The sequence below is a fragment of the Maniola jurtina genome, chromosome 11 (assembly GCF_905333055.1).
Source record: "Maniola jurtina chromosome 11, ilManJurt1.1, whole genome shotgun sequence".
In the NCBI taxonomy this organism is placed as follows: Eukaryota; Metazoa; Arthropoda; class Insecta; order Lepidoptera; family Nymphalidae; genus Maniola; species Maniola jurtina.
Window position 1 is genome coordinate 2,518,980 of NC_060039.1, and position 23,408 is coordinate 2,542,387.

The 23,408-nt window shown below is 36.6% G+C and overlaps 1 protein-coding gene across 10 annotated transcripts in view; it reads right to left on the reverse strand.

The window, feature by feature from the left end:
- Window positions 1-2,053: 2,053 nt before the first annotated feature.
- The window catches only part of LOC123869709 (CUGBP Elav-like family member 1), a 474,478-nt gene continuing 453,123 nt past the window's right edge, over window positions 2,054-23,408 (reverse strand). For 5 of the 10 annotated variants that reach the window (XM_045912710.1, XM_045912704.1, XM_045912701.1 and 2 more), the window contains 6 exons: window positions 16,680-16,858; window positions 15,448-15,712; window positions 12,869-13,090; window positions 11,644-11,670; window positions 8,429-8,551; window positions 2,054-7,928 (listed from right to left, as the gene is read on the reverse strand). In XM_045912710.1, coding sequence (XP_045768666.1) covers window positions 7,657-7,928; window positions 8,429-8,551; window positions 11,644-11,670; window positions 12,869-13,090; window positions 15,448-15,712; window positions 16,680-16,858 — 1,088 coding nt within the window. In that variant the 3' untranslated portion in view covers window positions 2,054-7,656. The remainder of the gene's footprint in view (window positions 7,929-8,428; window positions 8,552-11,643; window positions 11,671-12,868; window positions 13,091-15,447; window positions 15,713-16,679; window positions 16,859-23,408) is intronic. The other 5 variants (XM_045912702.1, XM_045912706.1, XM_045912705.1 and 2 more) reach the window with 3 other exon arrangements.

Sequence of the window (23,408 nt, forward strand, 5' to 3'; positions counted from 1 at the left end):
CTTTTAATATTTAAAACGTTTTGCCACGATGGCCCATGTCACACCTAGTCGTATCATAGCCGTTAATTTGTCAGGTTTTGTTTCAAGTTTCTTAAGAGGGCTCTCTCCGTCACTCGCTTCTACTCGCTTCATACAATCGTAGTTCCAATTTCATTTGAATATTAAGCAAACAAAGTCCATGAAATTTTGCAGACATATTCTAGAAACTAATATCTATGTCTGTGGTTTTCCAGATTTCTGTTAAAATATTCGGTTTCAAAGTTACGCGGTCTTAAAAATTTACATACAAATCTTTGAGCCCCTGTTATTTTAAAACTACATATTTTTAGAAAAATCTAAAACACCACAGACACAGATATTAGTTTCTAAAATATGTCTGCAAAATTTCATGGACTTTGGTTGCTTAATATTCAAATGAAATTGGAACTACGATTGTATGAAAGAGTGGAAGCAAGTGACGGAGAGAGCCCTGTTAACTGTCGAGACCTGTGGCAACAGAGCAATGAATTAATGTACCTACTATGCAAATGTACGGGAACGTCGTTGGAGCGCAATGGAGCGCAGCGATTCTAGACGCCCGCGCCGTCTGTGTCGCCGCGCTCGAATGACGTTTCTCTACATTTGTATAGTACAAACAATAATCTGCCGCTCCGTCGCGGCTTCATTGACGCAATAGACGTTAGACTCGAACGTCCCAGAAGAAAGCATGATTTGAATCGCTCCAGAAAGCCGCGGGGATGCAATTGCTTGTATGTAGTATGGCATATTATTGTAAAAGAGCAACCGCCGAGTTTCTTGCTGGTTCTTCTGGGTAGGACAGCATTCCGAACCAGTGGTCAATTATTTTGACGATTCAAAAGCACGTGTAAAAGTATAACTTGAATAAAAAAAATTATTCTATTCTGTTCTATTCTATATCCATCTTAAATGGATTTAAAATCTTTGGTAGGTTCTAAAGAATTCTGTTTCACAAAGTTTTCGTCTGGGGCGTTGTATAATGCAGAAACTCAACCTATACATCTTACACATCGAGTTTCGTTCTTGAAAACTAAAAACTCTTTCTAAGGTGCTACCTTGCCTATCATAAGTCAATGGGTGTTACCAAAAAATTTGAGTACCTATAGTACGTGACAGGTCGAGATGGCAATTGGGGTGGGGACTCCCCCCGCGCACCCGCACGTCACCCGCGCTATACCGCAAGGGTTAGCGCAGGGACTGTGTGAGTCCCCACCTTAATTGCCATCTCGACCTGTCGCGTAGGTAGTAGGTACTATACCAATGTGAAAGTGAACTTTGTGTGACTTTTTATATGAATGTGAATTCATATAGGTTTGAACAGGGTTAAAAATAATAGAAACATATTTTTCAACTTGACATTTATTTACATTTATATCAACAAAACGGGTGTTGTATAAAACGGTTTTATATATTAATTTCATACCAATCATTTGTATACCTACGAAATAAAACGGTGCCTCGAAACAGTGTAAAAATAAAATTTCACATTAATAGGATATGCCGGTAGGTTCCGTGACTCCGATAGTCTTAATCCCCCAGTTCACGTTGGCCCAACATATTCGGCGAGTGTCCGCTTTGCGCCAAGATCCTTCGATATGACGTGCGCTGAAACTGGCACTACATTAGCAGCCGGCAGCTCAAGGCAAATATGCCAAGTGGCCTTGTACAAGTTCGCCAAGTGCATTCGCCGAGTGTTCGGCCAACGTTCACTAGGAGCATTATTATTTAACTATGTTTTAGCAGGTTAAAATAACAATCATATTGGTATGATAGAATTACAGTAGTCTAATCAAAGAATAATAATTTAGCAGACGATGTGAACATTAGATATTAAAATACAAACTTTTTTAATTCAGATACCTACCCATGTATTTACGTAACTTTTTCACTCAAGATTTTATGAAATAGGCTGATTACGTATCCGTTTTTAAAAGTTTTTTTTATGATAGCCATTCTCATCACATCGTTATATTATCATATTTTTAAAGCACAAGCTTTAAAAACTAACATACATAGACAATTTTTTTTAAGTACCTACCTAATGTCACACCGTCGCATTTGATTCATTGATTAAAAATAAAATATAAGGCTCTTTTACTTTTGTCGTAACTGTCGTAAGCTCATCAATTTTCAATCAATTTAATTACATTAAGATTCAAATCACAACTAGAAGAAATCTAGCAGTTTTGAAGGATTATACTAGCAAACGAAATAACACTGCGTTTTTATCTGGAGAAACAGCTGAATGTCTTTTAACCCTGAAACATACGACGCGATGGCAATTGGGATAGTGCCTATGTCAAAAATATTTAGTAATTTCTTAGTGTCTTAATGGTGTCTTATTAAACAATCTTCCATAATTCGTAAAATCTACGTCCGCTGTTAGTTTTAAGTTTGCTAACAATTTGAAATTATCGATTTAACTAAAAAAGTAGGTAAAATGTTTATGTCGTCAAGTCTATGTATTTCAATACAATATTCCATTATTATGGCTTAGTAGCCAGCGTTTTGATGTTTAATAAAAAGTTGCTAATTTGTCTAGTAAGCACTATCTATCTCTATTGCTCTGCCGCCTTCCGACATTGAAAGCTGATATTATGGTTCCTAATTGTACCTACTGGTACAATTAGGAACCATTATCCCAGGAGCTGCGCTTGGCATGCTTTGATTATTAAGTTGATTCATTTCCATCGCGCTTTCTGTTTGTTTCAGCTTTTATAGTGACCAGCAAAAATTTGAGTAAAGCGAATAGCTGATTTCCTTATAAAAGGTCGATTTTTAGGCCTCTTTGGCGAACCGAGGTTGACACGAGGGGATTTCTACCGCGCGAGAATCCGCGATAGGTCGATCTTTCCGTCATTACGCCGCCTTTAGCTTAAGTTGTTTGTCGGTCACTGTAGGTACCTACTTGGAAATATATTCGCCCAGTTTTAGTATAAACTCGTTTTTCATAAATGTTTAAAACGTTCTATTTTGATGATTAAAATGCGTTGTCGTCTTCATTTTCGACCCAAAATCTGCAATTCACATTTTGTCGTCGATGTAATTTAAGAGGTTTTAGTCAACGCGGCGTTTTCAGAACATTTACTAAACTTTAAATAAGAAAAATTATGATAATAATGAATTTATTGAAGTCAAGGTTAAAGGTCATACATAATAATTTAAGTAAATATCTTAAAAAGTCAAAATAAATATACCTAAATACCTATAAGTAGGTACATTGTAAAAACACGACTAATTTCTTGTATCTAAACCCGGACGTAAATATTTCCAGTGGGTACCCCTTAAAAAGAGTTTTAATTTGATACAGTCGACACCAAAATAACATTTTTAACATTTTTTGAAGAATAAATTAATTTTGATGCTTAGGTACGTCATCCACACACATAGACGCTATTTCAAAAGATAGACGGAGAAACTATGTTGCTTGTTTGAAGTGGTACTTATCTTGTTAGTTTTAAGCTCGGGTAAAATAGTTACATAATGAAATTTTGGCAGTTGCACGGCATAATCTCACACTGAACGCGTGACGGCACAGACGCGTTATTTTATTTTTTATTCCGATACAAGTTAGCCCTTGTACCTTATCCTTATATAGCCTTGTCTCACCTGATGGTAAGTGATGATGCAGTCTAAAGGATGGCAGTTTCATTAGATCGGTTTCTACGCGACATCATATTGGAACGCTAAATCACTTGGTGGTAAGGCTTTGCCGGTAGGACGGTAACTATGCACGCCCGAAGCTTCCCACCAAACCATACCAGAGACAATTTAGGAATAATGAATTCCCAAACTGCCCCTGCCTTGCATCGAACCCGGGACCTCCCCGCTGCGCGTCGGTTGCAGCAATAGTTTCTATAGATTTGTAATACATGCAAAAGGAACGCAAGCACGTCACATAATGGTGCGTCACTTTATACGATTTCCTTTTATTATATTCCAATTTCCTATAGCCGCTTTGGAGTGCTGTCGCCACGCATTGTTTGAACCAGAGCTTTAAAACCTGTGCCATGTGCATTTATAATCGGCCACGCAATCAAAGTAAGAACACACAAACTATATCTGTCTCTTTTTGTTGTCTCAATAAATGCTTCTTTTTCTATAGGTAGGTACTTTAGTTTTCCTTAGTTTACTAAAAAGGAAAACAAGTAACTTCTCTCTGAAATGCCGCGAACTGACTGACAATGACGTCTTGATACGAGTGAGAACCCCGGGAAAAACGTGTCGCTTACGTATTTCTCCGAGGTTTCAGCCATTTGTTTATCTTTTAAGCAAACTATAGTAAACTAAAGTATACTATGTCATAATAATAGAGTTAATATGATACTGAATAGCTTTCTCTATCTACTTTTATAGTGTTTATGTGTGAAGGCAACGTTTCTATATTTTATATGTACATTCCATTTTTAAAAGCCAGCTATTTATGTTACATTAGATTTTATATTACAACATTGAGGTCTCGTCTTTACCTAGAGTTAATAATTTAATAGGTAAAAAAATCGCCTTATTTCAAAAATTTGTCTCTTTAATTAGATCACAACTATGAACAGACTATTCACACTGGTTGTGTCTAGGATTGTTTAAGTAGGTAGGTAACTAGAAAAAAAGAACAACCACAAGATTTTTTTTAAAATTTCAAATAGTTTTACTTAGAAAGCTTTTGGGGAAGATGACATGATGTATCAATCTAAACTCTCAAAATCAGGATGGAATATTCTATAAAAAATTAGAAATAAAAATTCGCCATCTTTTTTTGTAAGTTGGTATTGTCTGGTGCTTGTACGGTTCTGGGTTCTAGCCATTTTAAACCTTACTAATTTTCTGTAGATTTTTTCCTATCATTTGGATATATATTATTTTGTAATTTAACGGTTGTCTAAGACCTTTATCATCACTGTTAACTTTCAAAGGTTGACTGATCAGGAACAATTTCACAAGGGGGTTCCGACACCCCCTTGTGAAATTTGGATACAAAATTATCCTTAAACGAAAAAATGTGGCTGTTCTAATTTTGTTTATTTGAATTTTTAGTAGTACATCCCCATAACAATTCATTTACTTACAACAAAGTAAGGGAAAGTCCCCTTTTGAATTTTTTACATGGAACTCTCACAAGACAATAATTAATTACATTGAAATTATATGAAAGTTGTTATTATTCTATACGGGAACTTATTCAGTCTAGATATTGTCTTCAGCAGACATTGAAAAATTGACTAAAATTAAACTAAATTCTTAATAAGACAAACATCGAAATAGTTTTTTTGGAAATAAAAATTAGGTTGGTCTTGATCGACGTGAGAGCTTTTCGTAAAAATACGATTCAAAGTGGCCATCGTAAAAAATGTACGTACACGTGTGCACCGATTCCGTATTTTTACGATTCGTATTTGATGGATTGAAAACAAACGTCCTTAGTTATCCGATAATTCGAGTGTCAGGAGTGCCCTCTCATACTAAGATGAGATTTGTGCTCAGCAGTGAGCCAGAGATGGGTTGATGATGACAATTGACATATTGTGTCAGAAACGATGAGCCGCGAGTAAAACTGCCGTAATCTTTACCGCAAGCTTATGGCTCACTCGTCGATCAGGACCATTTCAATTACGAGGATAGGTTATTTCAGAAAAAACTAATAAGAATAAAAATCCACAGTATCGATCGATTTTTTAAACGCATTGGCACATGAACTAAATACTTCGGGGTAATCTTACTAATTTATAAAATTTTAGTGAAACATTTAAATTAAGTAAATTATATGAATATAGTTAATCACCATTGAGCGATTCTTTGATAATCACATTAAAGTATTTTTTACTATGACAGTAAAAGGAATAAAATATTAAGTAATACTTAATTTATAAAAGAAATCATTAGACGTAAATAGTAATGGTCTATAATATGTAATGTGTAGCATAATAAAGTACCTTTAAAAAGCTAAAAATGTTTAACAATATAAAAAGACACAAGAAATAGAAGAAAAGCTAATAAAAATGTAAGGCGAACGTTACACAGCTGGCGTGTTCAGGCGTAAATTTTTGGTCGATTTGGAAAAGTGCATTGCCAAAACACGGGTTCACATTTGGATATGTCACGCCATAAAACTCTTAGATTTTATTAGGTAGATACTTAACAACTTTACGCCTCGCCATCACACGACACGCCATCGGCCTTTAGACTAAGATGAAAACAATTTGCATAGTGAATGTCGATTTTACACAAAAACTTATTCTATGTTTAAATACTTAATTCTAACAAAAAATTTTGACTAAAGGGTCAAGTTCGATGTTTTATAAATAAGTTAGTAGGTAAGTATGGGTATTAATAAAAAAAATATAGTAGAAAAATGTCTCAAAGTTCGAATCATATTTCAGTCGATGTTAACCATAGACGAATAATATCTAAAGAGCGCCTAAAAATTCTGACAAAAATAAAGTAGGTAATTGATTTTTGAAACATCTGTGTTATTTTATCCGAACAGGATAGGTACTTAATTGATATGTGGTGGTCTGTGCTTCAAATTTTTTTTTCTACAAATATATTTAGTTTAAACAGAGATGTGCTACATGTCTCCGAGTTTAAATGACAAAAACCTTTTTTAATATTGTTTGTCTATGGTTGACAGTTTTTTCTTTAAGTATTGAGAAAAGCAGGCAAAGGTCTTATGAGTTTGAATATAATATTGGAAACATAATTTCATTTGATCGACATGTTATTGGGTTAGACAGAATGGTTACTTTACTCGGTAATCAACAAAAACAAATATTAAGTACACAGTACACTATTGACAACATGTAATTAATAAATACATTGATCACTTTGAGATCATTATATTAATCTAAACACCTTATAATTTTAAACAAAGATGCAATAAAAATTGTAACTGACCATTGCCACATTGGTTGTTTCAAAGTGGTAACACAAACGTAGAAATTAAATTATATTAAAGTAATATTCTCAATGAACATAACAGTATATAAATCTACTAAATACTAATATGGTAGTTGACGGTAAGCTTTGGATGTCAAAAAAATATTCGCAGTGGGCGTAGCCACGACGGCTCACTTTCATCATTATTATACAACAATTTTTAAAATTATTTTATAATGTTTCTTTTACATTTTACTTTAGAAACAAAATTTTGCATATGATACGGGTTTGTTAAAATTACAGACCCAACCCATCTCTCAATATTGACCTGGCTACGTCCCTGCTTTACAATTTTTTTTTTATTGATAAAGTAAAAGCGTATAGCTATTAGCTCTTTGGTGCTCATAATAATTTTATGATTTGCAACGGTTCCTAAACGCAATCAACTTATGCTTACAGTGACTAAACTTATCTGTTAAAATAATTATTTAACTTTACTATTAATTAATATATTAAATAAAGAAAATTTGGGGAATACTTTGGAAACGATAAATCCTTTGACACAAACCTTAACCTTTATACTTATATAGATAACAACTGTGCACGTGGACTCCGTTTTCGAACGAACCTTATCGACTATTCAGTTCAAGTGCACCGGATACATCACAACAAACGTTCAAAAACTTTTAACCTCTGCAATAGTTTTTCTCTTTTTTTTTTTGTATAATTCACTAGGAACGAGTTCTGGAATATTGTAATTCTGGTATTCTAGTACGGTCTCGACAGTTCTTTCGAACGTTTCAATTGAACTTTGAGTCTCTTTGTACCTATTTGAAAGCCGTTCATGGCTTGGATGGCGGCCTGCGCGGAGGCCGCGTTGTCGTAAGAGACAAAACCGAAGCACTTTGAGAGGTTCGTCTGTTTGTCTATGAACACTTTGGCCGATATCACGTGGCCGAACGGCAGGAACGTGGACGCGAGGTCGGTGTCGGTGAACTCCTGCGGCAGGTGGTAGATGAACAGATTACCGCCTTCAGGACCTGGAACATAATATAACGGATTTTGTAAAAATACTTCAACTTTTTGCTTGAGTATAACTTTATTTTATTTATTTCATTTGTGACATATAAGGCCGAAAATCATTGGACTAAAAAATTGTAAAAAGTACCTAAATAATTCGTTTTCTATGGAGCTGCCAAAATTGGTATTACACTGGACATCAAGTAGGCAAAAACGAATTGCAGCCTGCATAAGTTGTAAAGTGTAACCCGTCTTGTGCGTAGAACTTACTACCTACCTACTACTTATATACAGAGCGAAAACCAATGGGCCGATTGAAGTGTCATAAATTATTTATTAGACTTAAAACGTCTAGCTTTGATCGAGTCATGGGCTTATGCGTTATATTTCTACAAGATTATTATTTTGCCGTAGATACATCCTGTGAGTTTTATATTGAGGTTTAAGGTAGCTATATGTCTGGTGCCGAGTCTGAGCGGCTCAGCCGTAGACAACGATTACTGGAACATTGTTACGTTACCTTCAACTTGCTTCCCCGCCGCCGCAGCGGCTGCCGAGCCGAGCACGGAGCCCAGCGGCGCCGCCGCGTATGCCGTGCCGAACTGCGCCGCGTACCCCGAACCCAGCGGCTCAGCCGTAGACCCTGATTACACAAACATTGTTTATAATTATGTCCTTATGTATATGAATGGTTTAGTCTTTCATGACTTTTATTGTTTTCAAATCATGATTTCATACATTTTATACATTGCCTACTCAGGTACTGTAAGTACGTTTGTCACTTTATATAAATGCGGATAATATCGCGGGAAATAAAGTAGAATTGAATAATATTATGTAATAGGTACTTGTTAGTAAACCTAAATTGGGATTTTAGTGTGCGGTTTTTTAACGACATCTTCTTTAGATTCAAGAATCGATTTTATGTAGTTAAGTATACCTGATTGTGGTTAAAATTGAAATTATTCGATTCTCGTTGCTACGTGCGTTTGTACTGCGTCATTAGATCGAACTTTTCATCAACAAGGAAAATCCCGACTATTTAAATATACCTACTTATTCAAGTAACACACAGTTGAAACGGTTTAGTTAGTTCACACGTGATACAAACCACATTTGAGGACAATCCTTTACCTATATATTAACAGAGTGAACTAGAAGTAAAACTCGGTTTTGATCCTAAATCGACTCCGTAATATATAATATAAAATATTAGGCTATGGGTGACGTGGAATCAAAGATACTTAGTCGTTTCATAGGCTTCCTAGCGTCAAATGTTAGGTGACAATACCTATTAGTTTGGCTCGTCTTGGCTGGGGCACTCCCATGCCGCCTGATTTGACGCCTGCCAGTGTCTGAAGCCTCGAAGTTTTATTACAATTTCCTAATATCGTGAACTGTGACATAAGTACAATGATCCAAGTAGTAGGTAAGTACCTAAGTTAGATCGTTTTTGATCGAACCTCAAGTTTCACAACATAACACAAGTCACAAGAGAATAATGTGTTTGTTTGCATCTTAAAGATTTGATTTGTATCGACCAAGTCAGTGAGTTACGATTTGAATGCCATAGCGATTTTGGACCTGAATAATCTAAGTGTTAGTATAGGTACTGTCACAAAAACGTATAAAATTATAAATGTACATAGTAGGTACTTTTACCACATTTACAAACGACTCAACAAATACAACTACCTACATATAAACAATATTTTAAACAATCTCATGCCAAAACGATTAAAATTGTTAATCAGTAGGTATACTTAAGGAAAAACTCATTTGTGTCGCAATTATTTATATCACTGCATATTTCTCCAATAAATATTGTAGATTTACATTTAAATGTACTCGAAAGATGTATTTAGCGATTATCATCTTTAGAAATAAAGAAGTCAATACTTTTATTTTGTACATTAAAACACAGAATTCTATATAAAATAATAGAAATAGTAGCTAGGTTTGTGCGACTATTAATTAGTGAGCAGCGTATGTGTGTGTTTTACTACCTCCCTTTCTACATTGGTGACTCCTTTTCATTGATCAATGGGTAGTAGGCTTTCTTGGGATACGCATTGCTGCAAATAAACCGTAAGCACAGGAAAACCAACTGTGGTTTTTGTGGCACTCAATAACAAAAAATAATGCCATTGTAAATTCTATGATATGATTAATAATAATAAAAACTTCGTCAAGCTTGGAGGAAAGAGATCGGGGGACGTAGCCCTAGACATTTTGGTCCAACCAGATAAGAGAAGCGGTCGACATACCCTTCTGCAATGGCTTCAGTACGGCGTCTAACAGGGAGGTATGGCGAATATCGTAAAGAAATGATCTATCGTATCTAGAGGGAGCCACGGTCCTCAAAGCTGAGGAACCGACGCGAGAATTACTCATATCAAGTACCTATCATAATCTAAAATCCAAAGCAACATCCAATTTGTATCCGTTATGCACATTATACATCTGATTATGATGACTGATGCCACATTTTTACCATTTCTATGAATATTATGAATTCTGTGGATAAAATGTACAAATGCGGTGATAACTTCTTAAATGATTGCGACTGTAATGCTCAATAAACAAATGTTAAGATATTATTTACAGGGAAAGGTCAGAACAGAAATGTAAAACTTAATGTTTAATGACAAAAATAATGTTTGATCAACGACATTCATGACATAGCTGTAACAGCTCAGGTTCATTATGGTTACGTATCAATCATACGAGGTAACGTGGTGGACATAATCAGGGGACACGGTTGTGCCTCCGCCAAGACGAGCCAAATTAAAGGACGGGGCACTGCCTCTCTTTTCTGCCTCGCATTTCGTCGTATAATTTAATTTCTGATTATCTTTTAAATATTTATATCACACACACATTGTAATGAAATCAGTAAAAAAGTATTCGTTTCCACCAAAACTGATACGTAACCATAGTTGAATACACAAATAGAATAAATACAAAAACAAGCGAGACCTGTTGAAACAATATTGGCACAAAACCCACTATCTGTGCCTGTTTACGTCGTTATAAAAAAGTTATCTACGGTCCGAAAAATAAAATGGCGTTTTTTGCCAAATTTTAGAACTGAAAAAGCCTATTGTAACGTAACGCAAAGCAATTCAATGCAAGATTAAAATGCACGAAAATAAAACCAAGCCAGTCCTCGATTTATGCAATAAATGAAAAAATAGACAAGTCTTCAATCCAAAATATGGTGCAATGACACCAATTTTGCAGATATTTAAGGCTTGGACAGACGTAACGCGGTTTGATAGCGATGCGTGACCGCGTGAGCGATCACGTATGGGCCAATATTCTGTTCGCGCTCTATGTAAGATATAGCACCCAGCAAAAATATTTCTTCATCAAAAGAAGCATCCAACTTTAGAAAGAGATTTTGTGACGCTTAGTCAGTCTCAACGACAGATATAACTCTCTAACAAACTCTCTAAGAAGATGTCTTTCCTGTCGGGTAGGTACTGTACTTCATATTAAACAGTTCTTTGCAGGTATGTAATATGTAGAAATGGTATACGCTTTCACAGCAACCATTTTCCGTGCTACGTCGCCGCGTTTTGTCTGTCCTGAGCTTAAGTAAAAAGAAAAGAATTCAACTTGAAAGAGAAGATAAAGACAAGTCTATCTCACAATTTATTGCAACAATCAGCGATACCAACAAGGATATGTAAGTCATTCCATAACATAAACTCTCTATGAATATGCCTTTACCTGTGATGTTAGTCTTCCCGAGAAGACCTGAAGTGTGAAAAAGGTTCATCGTTAATAAACGGTTTTTTTAACTCTCAACGTATAAAAGCCCAATCTGAAAGAGGAAAGTTTGAGGACAAAAAAGATCATTACGGCTTTTTCACGGCCATCTTATGTGGCAACATTCCAATTAAGATTTGGACAGGTAAGGCAATTAGGCCGGAATTTATAGGGCCTTAATTGTCTCTCGGACGAATTTAGGGGAGGTACGGTCGAGGACAAAGTAAAAACGTCAATTAGGAGTTGGCATTTTGAAAATTGTATTAGCGAATTTCAGTGGGAAGTTCTAGGATTTCATTGGGTCGGCCATTAGGAAAATTAAAAATTTATTGAGCCTCTTATTTGTGTGAGTGCTCAACATTTATATGTGTATCCACTTATTCTTAATAAGGAGTCTATACTGCAGTATTTGGCACGTTCCCAAGCTTATTTGTTACTAATATTTTTATGTTAAGACTTAAAAAAAAAAAAAAAAATTTTTATGTTGTTCTATTACAAATATTATGAACAGCAGGATTTTCGGGAGTGATTTTTAAGTTAATACCAAAGTTACTTAATCTAAGTTATTTAGATAGTATAAATCTAAATCTAAATTTTAGTCCAATAGAAAACGTGACACAATAATTCTTATTGCAAGTCTTCTATTAATGTTTTCAGCGTTTAGACAATTCTAAAATAGTTATACCACCTCTCCCAATGAAGACAGACATTCCGGCAAAAATTCTTGCATTTCTGTCGATTTACCAACCGATAAAATTGTTTGAAGAAACTATGAGATTATCATCTCACTCAATATTTCTCATTCTAGGAGAGCCAGATATCCTATGATGCGAAATTAGTAATACGAATTAAAGACGTTATATTATATTGTAGCAGTATCAATACCACGGCTAGTGTGTCCAGCCAAGTTCTAATAAGAAAAAAATCAATGATGAACGTCGACGCACTAGCAGTGTGTATTTTACACGAACTATTTCTACTTTCTCAAATTCAGGAAACTATTAGGCATAAACATTTTCCATTTTGCATAATATCTATTAAGACCCCTTTGCACGCCTAGAATCCTATCCTATCCTAGAATCTAACTTAAGGTTACGCTTGGAGATTTTATCTCATTTTGGGAGAGGCAGATATCCTACGATAAGAATACCTGTTGAAGATATCATGTATCAGTATAAATACTTACATAGTTGCGGTGCAGCGGGTTGCGGCGCAGAAGCGGGTGCGATTGCTGTGGCCTGCGTCACCACAGGCTGCGTCATGGCTGCCAAAGCTGCCAAGTTCTGCACGCTCACCGGCGCCAACAGCCCCCCGAGCTGGTCCGCCGCCCCCCCTCCAATCCCGCTCCCGGTCAGCCCTGAGCCATTGAAACCGATATCCTGATAGTTAACACCTAAGGCGAAATAATCTAAATTAAAAGAAAAAAAAAAACCGATCAAGTGTGACTCGCACTGGCAGGGTTCCGTACCTTCGTACAAGAGTATGCACTTTTTTTAAATTTACATGGCAGCCATTTTGAAATTTTTATTATTTTTTGTTACAGCGGCAATAATAATATACTTACACTCTGGGGAAAAAAAATCAAGTCTCATAGTACGGTTATGAGATAGGTTGACACAGTCCGCTAGCAGACAGATAGACGGACGGACAGCGGAGGCTCAGTAATAAATAAAAGAAGGAGTGCCAACGGGACCCGTTGACACTCTTCCGGTACGGAACCCTAAAATTTTGTTAGGAAGAACGAAACAGAATAAAGTTGGGATGGGTTTGACAGGTAGGTAATAGATATTAAACATAGGTAAGTAAGTCCTGTGCAATTGAAATTAATATTTTGAAATTAATAAAAGGACTAACCAAAAAGAAAAAGTTGGAAGGTGGTAAACAAAGTTATATTATTATGTAACTCTAAGTTATTTCAGGACATAGAAAATACTAGCTAAGCTAGTAATCTATTATATTATTCTGTGGTAATAGTAAGCACTGATACCAAATTCCGAAACCTGCTAAATACCTAAGATAAAATAACCCAAATAAAAAAACTAAAACTTAAAAATAAATAAAAATAACGTCAAGTCAGGTCAAACTAAAGTCGAGCTTCCGTAGAATGATTAACACAATTTAAATTAAATATAAATAAAATTATCCCGATAAAAGAATTTAAAGAGAACAAAAAATAATAAATACAGACAAATTGGCGCGACAAACGAATCGATGCGTTTTTACGATCCTTTTAAATATCCTTTTAAAGATCTCATACTGTTACAACATCGATTAATTAATTAATAAGGCTAAAATCTAGCATGGTCAAAATAAAAACCCAAACTATATTTTATGAATAAAAGAAAACAGGATTTTTTAGAAAACAAAACCGTGATTATTTATATTCTCAAAGAATTTCAATGCGAACAAAAAATACTGTCGTAATGGTCGCAACAATCTGCCTATCAGTATATTATAAATTGAACATAATTATTTTAAGTTAAAGAATTTAGCTACAAGGCAGACTTCTAACTTTAATCACGGATTTTAACTTAAATCAGTAGTTTAGCGTTTCTGTACCAAACCAAAAAACTTTTTCGGAAGGCAAAAGAAACAATGGCACTTAAATGGGGGATAATTAAACGACTTGCCTCTAACTGAATGCATAATTAGTCCTAATCGTAACTGTTTCCAATTACACTGCGTGCGTAAATTGCTCCAATTGTTTTCCAGTATCCGAAATTGGGGAGTATTGTTCGAAATTGTCTGTTTCTTGTTTCCTTCTTTTTACTTTTGTAATTTTACCTACAGTATATGCTAGTGGCATTTCAATAGCAGCCCACCAGTCGAAGGAAACTCGTTCAACCAATTAACATGTTGAGGATGTTTATTATTGGGGGAGATCTTAACAGAAAGGACTTACGGAACCATGTCAAGGCAAAAGAAGGGCAAGAAAATTACTAAGTTGACCAACTAGTTCTAAAGAGTAATGAAAGAATCATCAATCAAAGAAAGAAGAAAAAAAAAGGAATTGATGTAAAACTATATCTCAATATTGCTTTTTAATTAAGAAGGCTAAATGCAATAGCAAATACTTTAGTACAGAGTTATACGGAAAATCCTAAGGCCAATGTTACTCAAGTAAACAGCACTAATGAACACGAGATTGGCGAGGCATACCTATTATGACGCCATTGGGTTAAAGTGTCATTTAGAAGTAATAAATGTCTCATTAAATCTTACACAATATGATGCAATTTGGGTTGTTATTCTAAGGATGCAATTTTTTAAATGGGTCGTAAAATAGCTAAGCAATAAAAAATTGATTACTGGCATAGAGATTTGCATTAATTTATTTTTACCCCCGAACCAAAAAGAGGGGTGTTATAAGTTTGGCGTGTGTATCTGTGTATCTGTCTGTGGCTTCGTAGCTCCTAACTAATGAACCGATTTTAATTTAGTTTTAATCGATTCAGACAAGAAAATCGGTTCAGCCGTTTGAAAGTTTCAGCTCTTTTCTAGTTACTGTAACCTTCACTTGTCGGGGGTGTTATAAATTTTTAATTTACACTTGTTTAATTAATTTACCTAATTGCAAAACCAAAGAATTATACAAAAGACGGACTTAAGGCTTATGAAACTTATCTGCCAGCCAACCTTAGGAAGGTGGAGAGATGCGTAGTGGGTGTGCTCAAAAATAATGACTGGTGAAAAAGGAAAGAGATTCTTATTGTAGAAGATTGTGTAAGAGGTTAATTGAATAAGAAACTTCTTTATGCTATTTACCTTGAAGCAACGTAGATCCTTGGCCCTGCAACAGATGCTGTTGCAAGTTGACAGAATGCAATTGCTGCAGCAGTTGCAACTGCGTCGCCGGCGACAGCGCTGCTTCGGACGCGAGATACGCTGTCGGCGCGACCGGTGTGTTCAGCCCCCAAAGGCTCGCCTGCATCGCTTGGAGTTTCTTCTGCTCCTTCTCTTTCTGCGTATCGGCGAACTTGACTACTAGAGGCGCTGAGCATCCTTCCATCGTTTGACTGTGGTGCAACGTCTGGAAGGTTTGGAGAAAATAGTCATATTAACAAAAAATATTGAAATTGGTTGGCTAGAAACTAGAAAGTCTACTGAGACTTAACTAACACTGATTCCGAGTGATTTACCACTATCCAAATAGTCGTTAAATAAAATCAACAGGGCGGTACTTTAAATAAAAAATTTTTTTTCCCCAAGTTTCAATAACTCGGCCACTTACCACACTACCTAACATCAGTCTGTCGTTCTTGTTAGAGTTACCTTAACAGTAGCTATGGCTGCCCCTGCTTGGACACAAGGGTGGTAAAAACGCTCTTGCACGGTCTTCGACGGTGTCTACTATACCCTAGTTTGCACTCGCCAGTTCAAGCAGTTATGGACGGTGCAAACCTACCTTTGTGGCTGATTGTACTATTCTGATATCAATCTTGTCGTTATTGTATGAGTTACCTTGATGACAGCGATATCCGCTTGCTTGGATACGAAGATGAGGAAAGCACACTCTGTGCTCGGCCGCTACGCATCCCGTAGCATGGTGCACTCTTCGATGGCTTCTTACCACACCCATTGTACCATGCTAACATTGTTTATCTTAACGTTATTGTATGATGACTGATGAGGGATGTTGATAGCAGCATTGGCCGCCTGCGTGGACTCGAAGGTGACGAAGGCGCCCCTGCTGCACCCCCGCATGGAGCGTTATTCGATAGCCTCTTACCGTTCTCATTATACCACAAGAATAATAGTCTTATCGTTATTATGATACTAGATGACACCCTCGACTTCATCTGCGTGGATTTAGTTTTTTTTTTTAAATCCCATGGGAACTCATTGATTTTCCGGAATAATAAGTAGTCTACGTGTTAATGCAAGATATAATCTAACTCCATACAAAATTCAGCCAAATCCGTCCAGTAGTTTTTGCGTGGAAACATACACACATACACAACAACTTTCGCATTTATAATATTAGTATGATAAATCACCTTGATGGCAGCAATGGCAGCTTGCTTGGACACGAAGGTGACGAAAGCGCACCCTTTGCTCTGTCCCTGCGCGTCCCGTAGCACGGTGCACTCCTCGATAGCACCGTGCCCGGCGAACAGCGCGCGCACGTCGTTCTCTGATAGCTTCTTATTAAGCATTCCGACGAAAAGCTTGCGTTCTGTGGACAATGGAAATAGAATTAATTAAGATATCACAAAAAAACACGACAAAATTACACTAATATTATAAAGGGGAAAGTTTGTATGTGTGTGTGTATGTGTGTGTGTGTGTGTGTGTGTGTGTGTGTGTGTGTGTGTGTGTGTGTGTGTGTGTGTGTGTGTGTGTGTGTGTGTGTGTGTGTGTGTGTGTGTGTGTGTGTGTGTGTGTGTGTGTGTGTGTGTGTGTGTGTGTGTGTGTGTGTGTTTGTTACTCCTTCACGCAAAAACTACTGGACGGATTGGGCTGAAATTTAGACTGGAGATAGATTATACCCTGGATTAGTACATAGGCTACTTTTTATCCCGGAAAATCAAAGAGTTCCCACGGGAATTTTAAAAAACCTACATCCACGCGGACGAAGTCGCGGTTCAGCTAGTTAATAATAAAATCCTGTAATTTTTAAAAGTTTACAATATTATTGCAAATAAAACATCTGACTGACTCTAGAGGTCAACGAACGTTCCGTAAATAGGCCACTCAATGTCAATGCCGCGTCGTAGGTGGGGCATTGGCCCGAGTTTTGCACACCATACAATGTGGGTTTGATAAATACTAAATCACTAAAACTACAAGTTAAGGCAAATGGTTATTGGCATTGGATTATGTTAAGGTAGTATAATAATAATTACCTACATAGCTATAATATACATATATATAATATAGTAGTAGTAATTTCAGCACTGTATTCAGTATTTGATGCCTAAATTAAATTCCGTGTAAAACTTGCGGACAGTTTCATAAACACACCCTGAAGTTTTTGTACTCGAAAGACAAGATTGTGTTTGTTGTAATTATACAAATAAACAAAGGCTTGATTGTTATGTAACTACCGCCTCCAGATGATCCTAACGACCTCAGTCGTATATCACGGGCCAGTCGAGGGTTATGTAAATTGTTTAACGAACGTCGCCATCCAAGTCTGACGGCGCACTTAAGGCATTAACATTTTAAAACGTTATTTGTGTTAAGTACACAGTTACTGGGTTAAAAGCTCAACGTGTTCGGAAAATTTCCTTTGAATATTCTATGGTGCTCGATCCTTAAGGTCCCCGCATGCCCCTATTTGTATTCAATGCTTAGGCAACTTTTGTTTGTGTTACCTGTTGCTTGAATTGAACAATAAAGGGTTACGGCATCTCGCAGGTTACTCGTCCAATTAAATGTATGACACTAAAATAAGTTGAACAGCTTTTAAACCCATGTCAATATCAACAGATCCTCTGTCCATGTCCTCATCGTTTAAGTACACGGACATTATTTTGCAGCATCAGGATTGAGGAGTTGGAACTCAAAGTTTACGTAATTTTATTGTAGTTAAATTGTTTACGCAATCAAAACAGAGAAGAGACGATCCGTAAGAAAATCAGAGTAACTGGCCAAGCTAAACAATAGCAATGCAATAACAAAGCATGGTTGTGAAGCAATAGTACGAAAAACCGATAGATGTTGGGGTGCCAACTCCAAGATGCAAAAAAAAATAAAAATGAAAAATCTTTATTTAGAGCAAGCAAGGTGCAAGAATGGGAAACACAGTGTTACAAGACACCCCACTAAGTGGATAGACGACGTCAAACAAGTCGCAGGAAGCCGCTGGATTCAGGCGGCGGCGGGCGGCGAAGACCGTAGCGTGTGGAAGTCACTACAAGATCTATGCCCAACCATGGACCTCTATCGGTTGACGATGATGATGATGGTGAATATAAAGTATTTTCAAATTCGATTGCGGGAAAAAAATTTGAAGTCTTTATATTTACTCGTAGAAACTAAAAGTTTTTAGTAGGTAGGTACTAGAGGTTGCTAAAATCATTGGTCCTACACCAGCTATCAAAAATCTATCTGCGCCAAATGTTTACCCTGGCACACTGCCATGAAATCTGGGTTGCTGTATCCAATACCATTTAACTTCGAAAAAGATTTATCGACATAGTGCCTACCTAAAAACAACAGGTACCTACACTCTGCAAAGGTTCTTTTTTTTTTAAAAAAAAGGGCTGAATTGAGAACTACCTCCTTTTTGGAAGTCGGTTATTAAAAAGAAGTGATTACAAAGATCTACAGTATGTTTATAGCGCTTTGATTAATCTCAGAATGCCTGCTTCTAGTTTAAGTTATAATCCCAGATGAAATAATAAATGTCTCTTGACAAGTTTAAAGTTTACATGAAACGTAACTTATTGAAAAATCTTACCACAATGTAAAGCGTTATTTAAATGATAAAAAAGCTTGGGAATGAGTTTGTTGTGGGCTTCTTCTCAGACTAGAGTGCGTTTGGAACCAATTTGGAACCCTGATTAATTTTTATCACCAATACATCATTATCTTACAGATTCAATAGTTGACAATCAAAATAGTGTAGAATGGTACCCATTTTGAATAAATGCTTTGAGTTTTGAGTTAAGATTGACAATCAACAATGTCATCATAAAAGCTTTGTCTTTGGATACAAAACTTTCCTGATGAATTAGTTTTATTAGTTAAAATCCTTATAAGTTTTTGAGATAAGTACCTCGCTGGAGGTACGATTTTATTTTTTAGTGATGTACCAAGTGATTCAACAATGCGAATAAGCAGGGGTTTACGTGAATATTGTAGTCTTATCTCAAACAAAACGCGAACATTCTAGGCATTTTGCTCCTAAATTTAAACATTCATTGAAACGTACCAAGCGTACAAAGCTTTCGAAATCCGCTGTGCATACGAACAAACTTTTTTGGTTACGGTTTTGAGGTCATAGAATTAAATCCTTTTCGGTACTACAATTCGTTGTTAGTTCAATCGTATTGCTGCTATCGACATTTTCGGTATGTTGAACAAGGGTACCTACGCAAGTTTTATACCACACTAGATGATGCCCGCGACTTCGTCCGCGTGGATTTAGGTTTTTTGAAATCCCGTGGGAACTCTTTGATTTTCCGGGATAAAAAGTAGCCTATGTGCTAATCCTAGATATTATCTATCTCCATTCCAAATTTCAGCCTAATCCGTCCAGTAGTTTTTGCGTGAAGGAGTAACAAACATACACACACACACACACACACACACACACACACACACACACACACACATACAAACTTTCGCCTTTATAATATTAGTGTGATTTTATTCTTACACTTACTATGTAATCTCTTAAGAGTGCTCTTCATTGTCTCTCTAACGGCCAAAATTAAAATCAATCTATCCGTAATCTGTCGATAAGTTACTTAGCAATGTTGTTGTTTCTATTTCTTGTCGACGACGAATCGTCGTCGACGTGAAATATTTTGCAGTTATCGTAGCACTCGTAGCACACGCGTTACATTCCTACGTACCTTTTCAATTTACTCCCGCTTTCGCCCCCTTGGGATTTAAATCCAAATATAGAATTTCACGCGTAAAACATTGCTCTGCGCGAGGTTCAGAGTGCCAAATTAACTATTTGAAGTTCGTGGGAATTTAAAAACGTGTACAATTTTTTGTAATAATCTATATTGATACTAATAATATTATTATGAATGCGAAAGTGTGCCTGCCTACCTACCTATCTGTCTTTCTTTTTTCAGGATTTTTAGGAAATGATGGGTACAAAGTCAGCTTGCATTCCAAGGAATGTTCCAGAATCCCAGAAACGCTATGACTGTTTTTTTATGCAATTTTTTTAGTAGGTACTAAAAATGGCTATGATGAAAACAGCGTTGGAATTCAGTGCTTTCCCACCTCAAAACTTTTAAACGTCTCCATTTCAGTAGTAATATCGCAGCTTGCGGTATATAACCGCTAGCTACCATCGCAGTATGAGGAATGACGTGTTTTACACGCGGGACACATGTTGCACGGGATTTATTGCTTAATATAAGGAGAGAAATAAGAAATTGAAGGAGTTTACACAGCGCGCACCCGGCCACTGTGCACCGCGCAGCGAACGTCACGTGTGACGTCGTGAATAAAAAAATATTTTACGAGATATTCTGAGCATGATTTTATTTTAGTCCGATTAATGCCTCTCGATCAATCTAGAATCTAGATTCTTCATATATCTTTCTTTACAATAAACCCGTTTAACTTAATATTTTTTTTAACCTCCGACCCAAAATGAGGGGTGTTATAAGTTTGACGTGTGTATCTGTGTATCTGCCTGTGGCATTGAAGCTCCTAAACGAAGGAACCGATTTTAATTTAGTTTTTTTTTTGTTTGAAAGGTAGCTTGATCGATAGTGTTCTTATCCAAGCTATTTCGTGCCAAGATCAGAGAAAATCGGTTCAGCCGTTTGAAAGTTATCAGCTCTTTTCTATCTGCTGGTAAATGGAACTTTGTGAGGTTAGTCGGTAGGAGTCCGACATAACCATTGTGATCCCTCGTGGCTGGTGGTATCCATGATGGGCTTTCCTCACGAAAAAAAAGAAAAGCCTCAGTAACTTACTAAGTTACATGCATTTCAATAAGTTTGGAAACTTCCTGAAACAATTTGTCTCGGATCATCAAAAGCCGTCTGATATTGTAACACTTGAATAAATCAAATCCACGACAATGTGAAACGATCAAACTCTTCCCAGAGTTGAATCCGTCAAAGACGTAGACTAACTCGCAATCGTCCAATACATGTAGAATGGGACCGACTTCAACGCAACAGCTGACCGTCGCAACCCCCTGCAAGATACCCAAGACATATTAAATTTTAAGGGCGGCTTGCAGGGGGTTGCTATGATACTAAGTGTCTCAGAATGCGTAACGAGATTTCTAATAGTATTCCGAAGAAACTATCAAAAAATACTCTTTATATTTTGGGATAAGATTTTTACACCTGTGATCTGCTAAAACGACCTGCATGATACAAACTTCATAGTCGTGGATCGTTCCTCCTTGTGTTTGGGACAATAGGCAGAGCAACTTTCAGGTTTTATAAAATAAAGGCCTGGACCTCGCGGGCTCTCTATCTAATCCTGCTGGGCGTACTGATACTCCGGTACTGATCAAGTGATCAATTCGAATATGCGATTTAGCCTCCAGGTGGGTTGAGCCGACACATTGGTATTTAAAGGTCCAAGATTTATATGCAACGATACCGGGTAGCGCACAGTACCAAGAACTCCGGTGTCTCGTGTTATATTTGCATTATATTTGCAGGAGCGTATTGTGTGAGACGTATAAAGCATGAACATTGGTGTTGGAATGTTCTTTGATCTCGGCATTTTCTTAAGAATCTTGTCAATTTTAATACTTGTATCTATTTTCGTGCTTATCTAAAAGAAGCCTGATTGTAGTGACGTTGAAACAAAATCTATTTCTAACCGACATCGAAAAAAGGAGGAGGTTCTCAATTATTCGGAATCTTTTATAAAAATCCTATGGCTAAATCCTTGATTTTCCGGACGAAAAGCTTCCAGAAGCAAGCTATCTCTGCCCTCAAGAAGATCAGTTAACAGACATAGAGATAGATGAACAAACACATAGACACATTCCCGTATTATTAGATAATATTAGTATGGCAGCATGGATATTATGGATTTTGTTTTTAGTACTTAGGAAGGACGACTACGCTTACGGATCTACACTGAAGAATGGCTTTCGCAAAGTTCATTTAACAATTTATTCAAATGTAAATAAAATCGCAGTACAAAAGGGATTAGATTAGCATTAAAATGTTTCAAGGAAACGAGTCGAAATCCGACAGAGGACGAGGTCGAGCGTGGATTTCAATCTCGTAAAAAAGGGTAACCCACATCAAGCGGCGCGGGAACATGCCCCTCGTTGGACATACCAGACATGCCGATTACGATTGGACGAGTACCTAGACCTTTGCAACAAAAAGGCACAGGCATAAGGAAAATTATAGACGGAGACGTCGCGAAAAACCTTGTTCAGAAATGTGAAGCCATAAAAATAATGGTTAAAAACATACAGTGAGACGAGCCGACATCATTCACATCAACCGATCACTGGCCCACTACTAAGCACGGGCCTCTCCTCAGAATGAGAAGGATAGGGTACCACGCTGACCAAATGCAGATTGGCAGATTTCACGCACCTTCTTGAGAACTAAATGAAGAACTGTCAGGCATGTAGGTTTTCTCATGATATTTTCTTTCACCATTAAAGCTCGTGATATATGTATAATTGTTTAAAACACACATAACTCTGAAAAGATAGAGGTGCGTGCCTAGAATTAATGGAACAGTGGTAATAAAATCTAATGGTTGAGGCATAAGCTTCCTATTTGGGAGGTTAGTCCCAAAGAGGAAACCGACGACGCCTTAACCATTCGGCTATCGATTCGACTTGAGGATATTTTTGTAAAACGTAAATGTGAAAATCCTGTTACAATGTAAAAGATTATTTAAATTTTAAATGACGAAAAAGCTTGATAGTTGTTATAAGTTTTGAGTGATATTGTCAAGTGGAGATAACAAAAACCATTACGTCAAAGTCAAAGTACAAAGGATATTTTTTTTTGTAAGAGTCTTGGCAATGTTTGATCATTCTTCCCTGTGAAGGGGACAATACGCAGAGAAACGTTCAGCTTTTATATAATAAC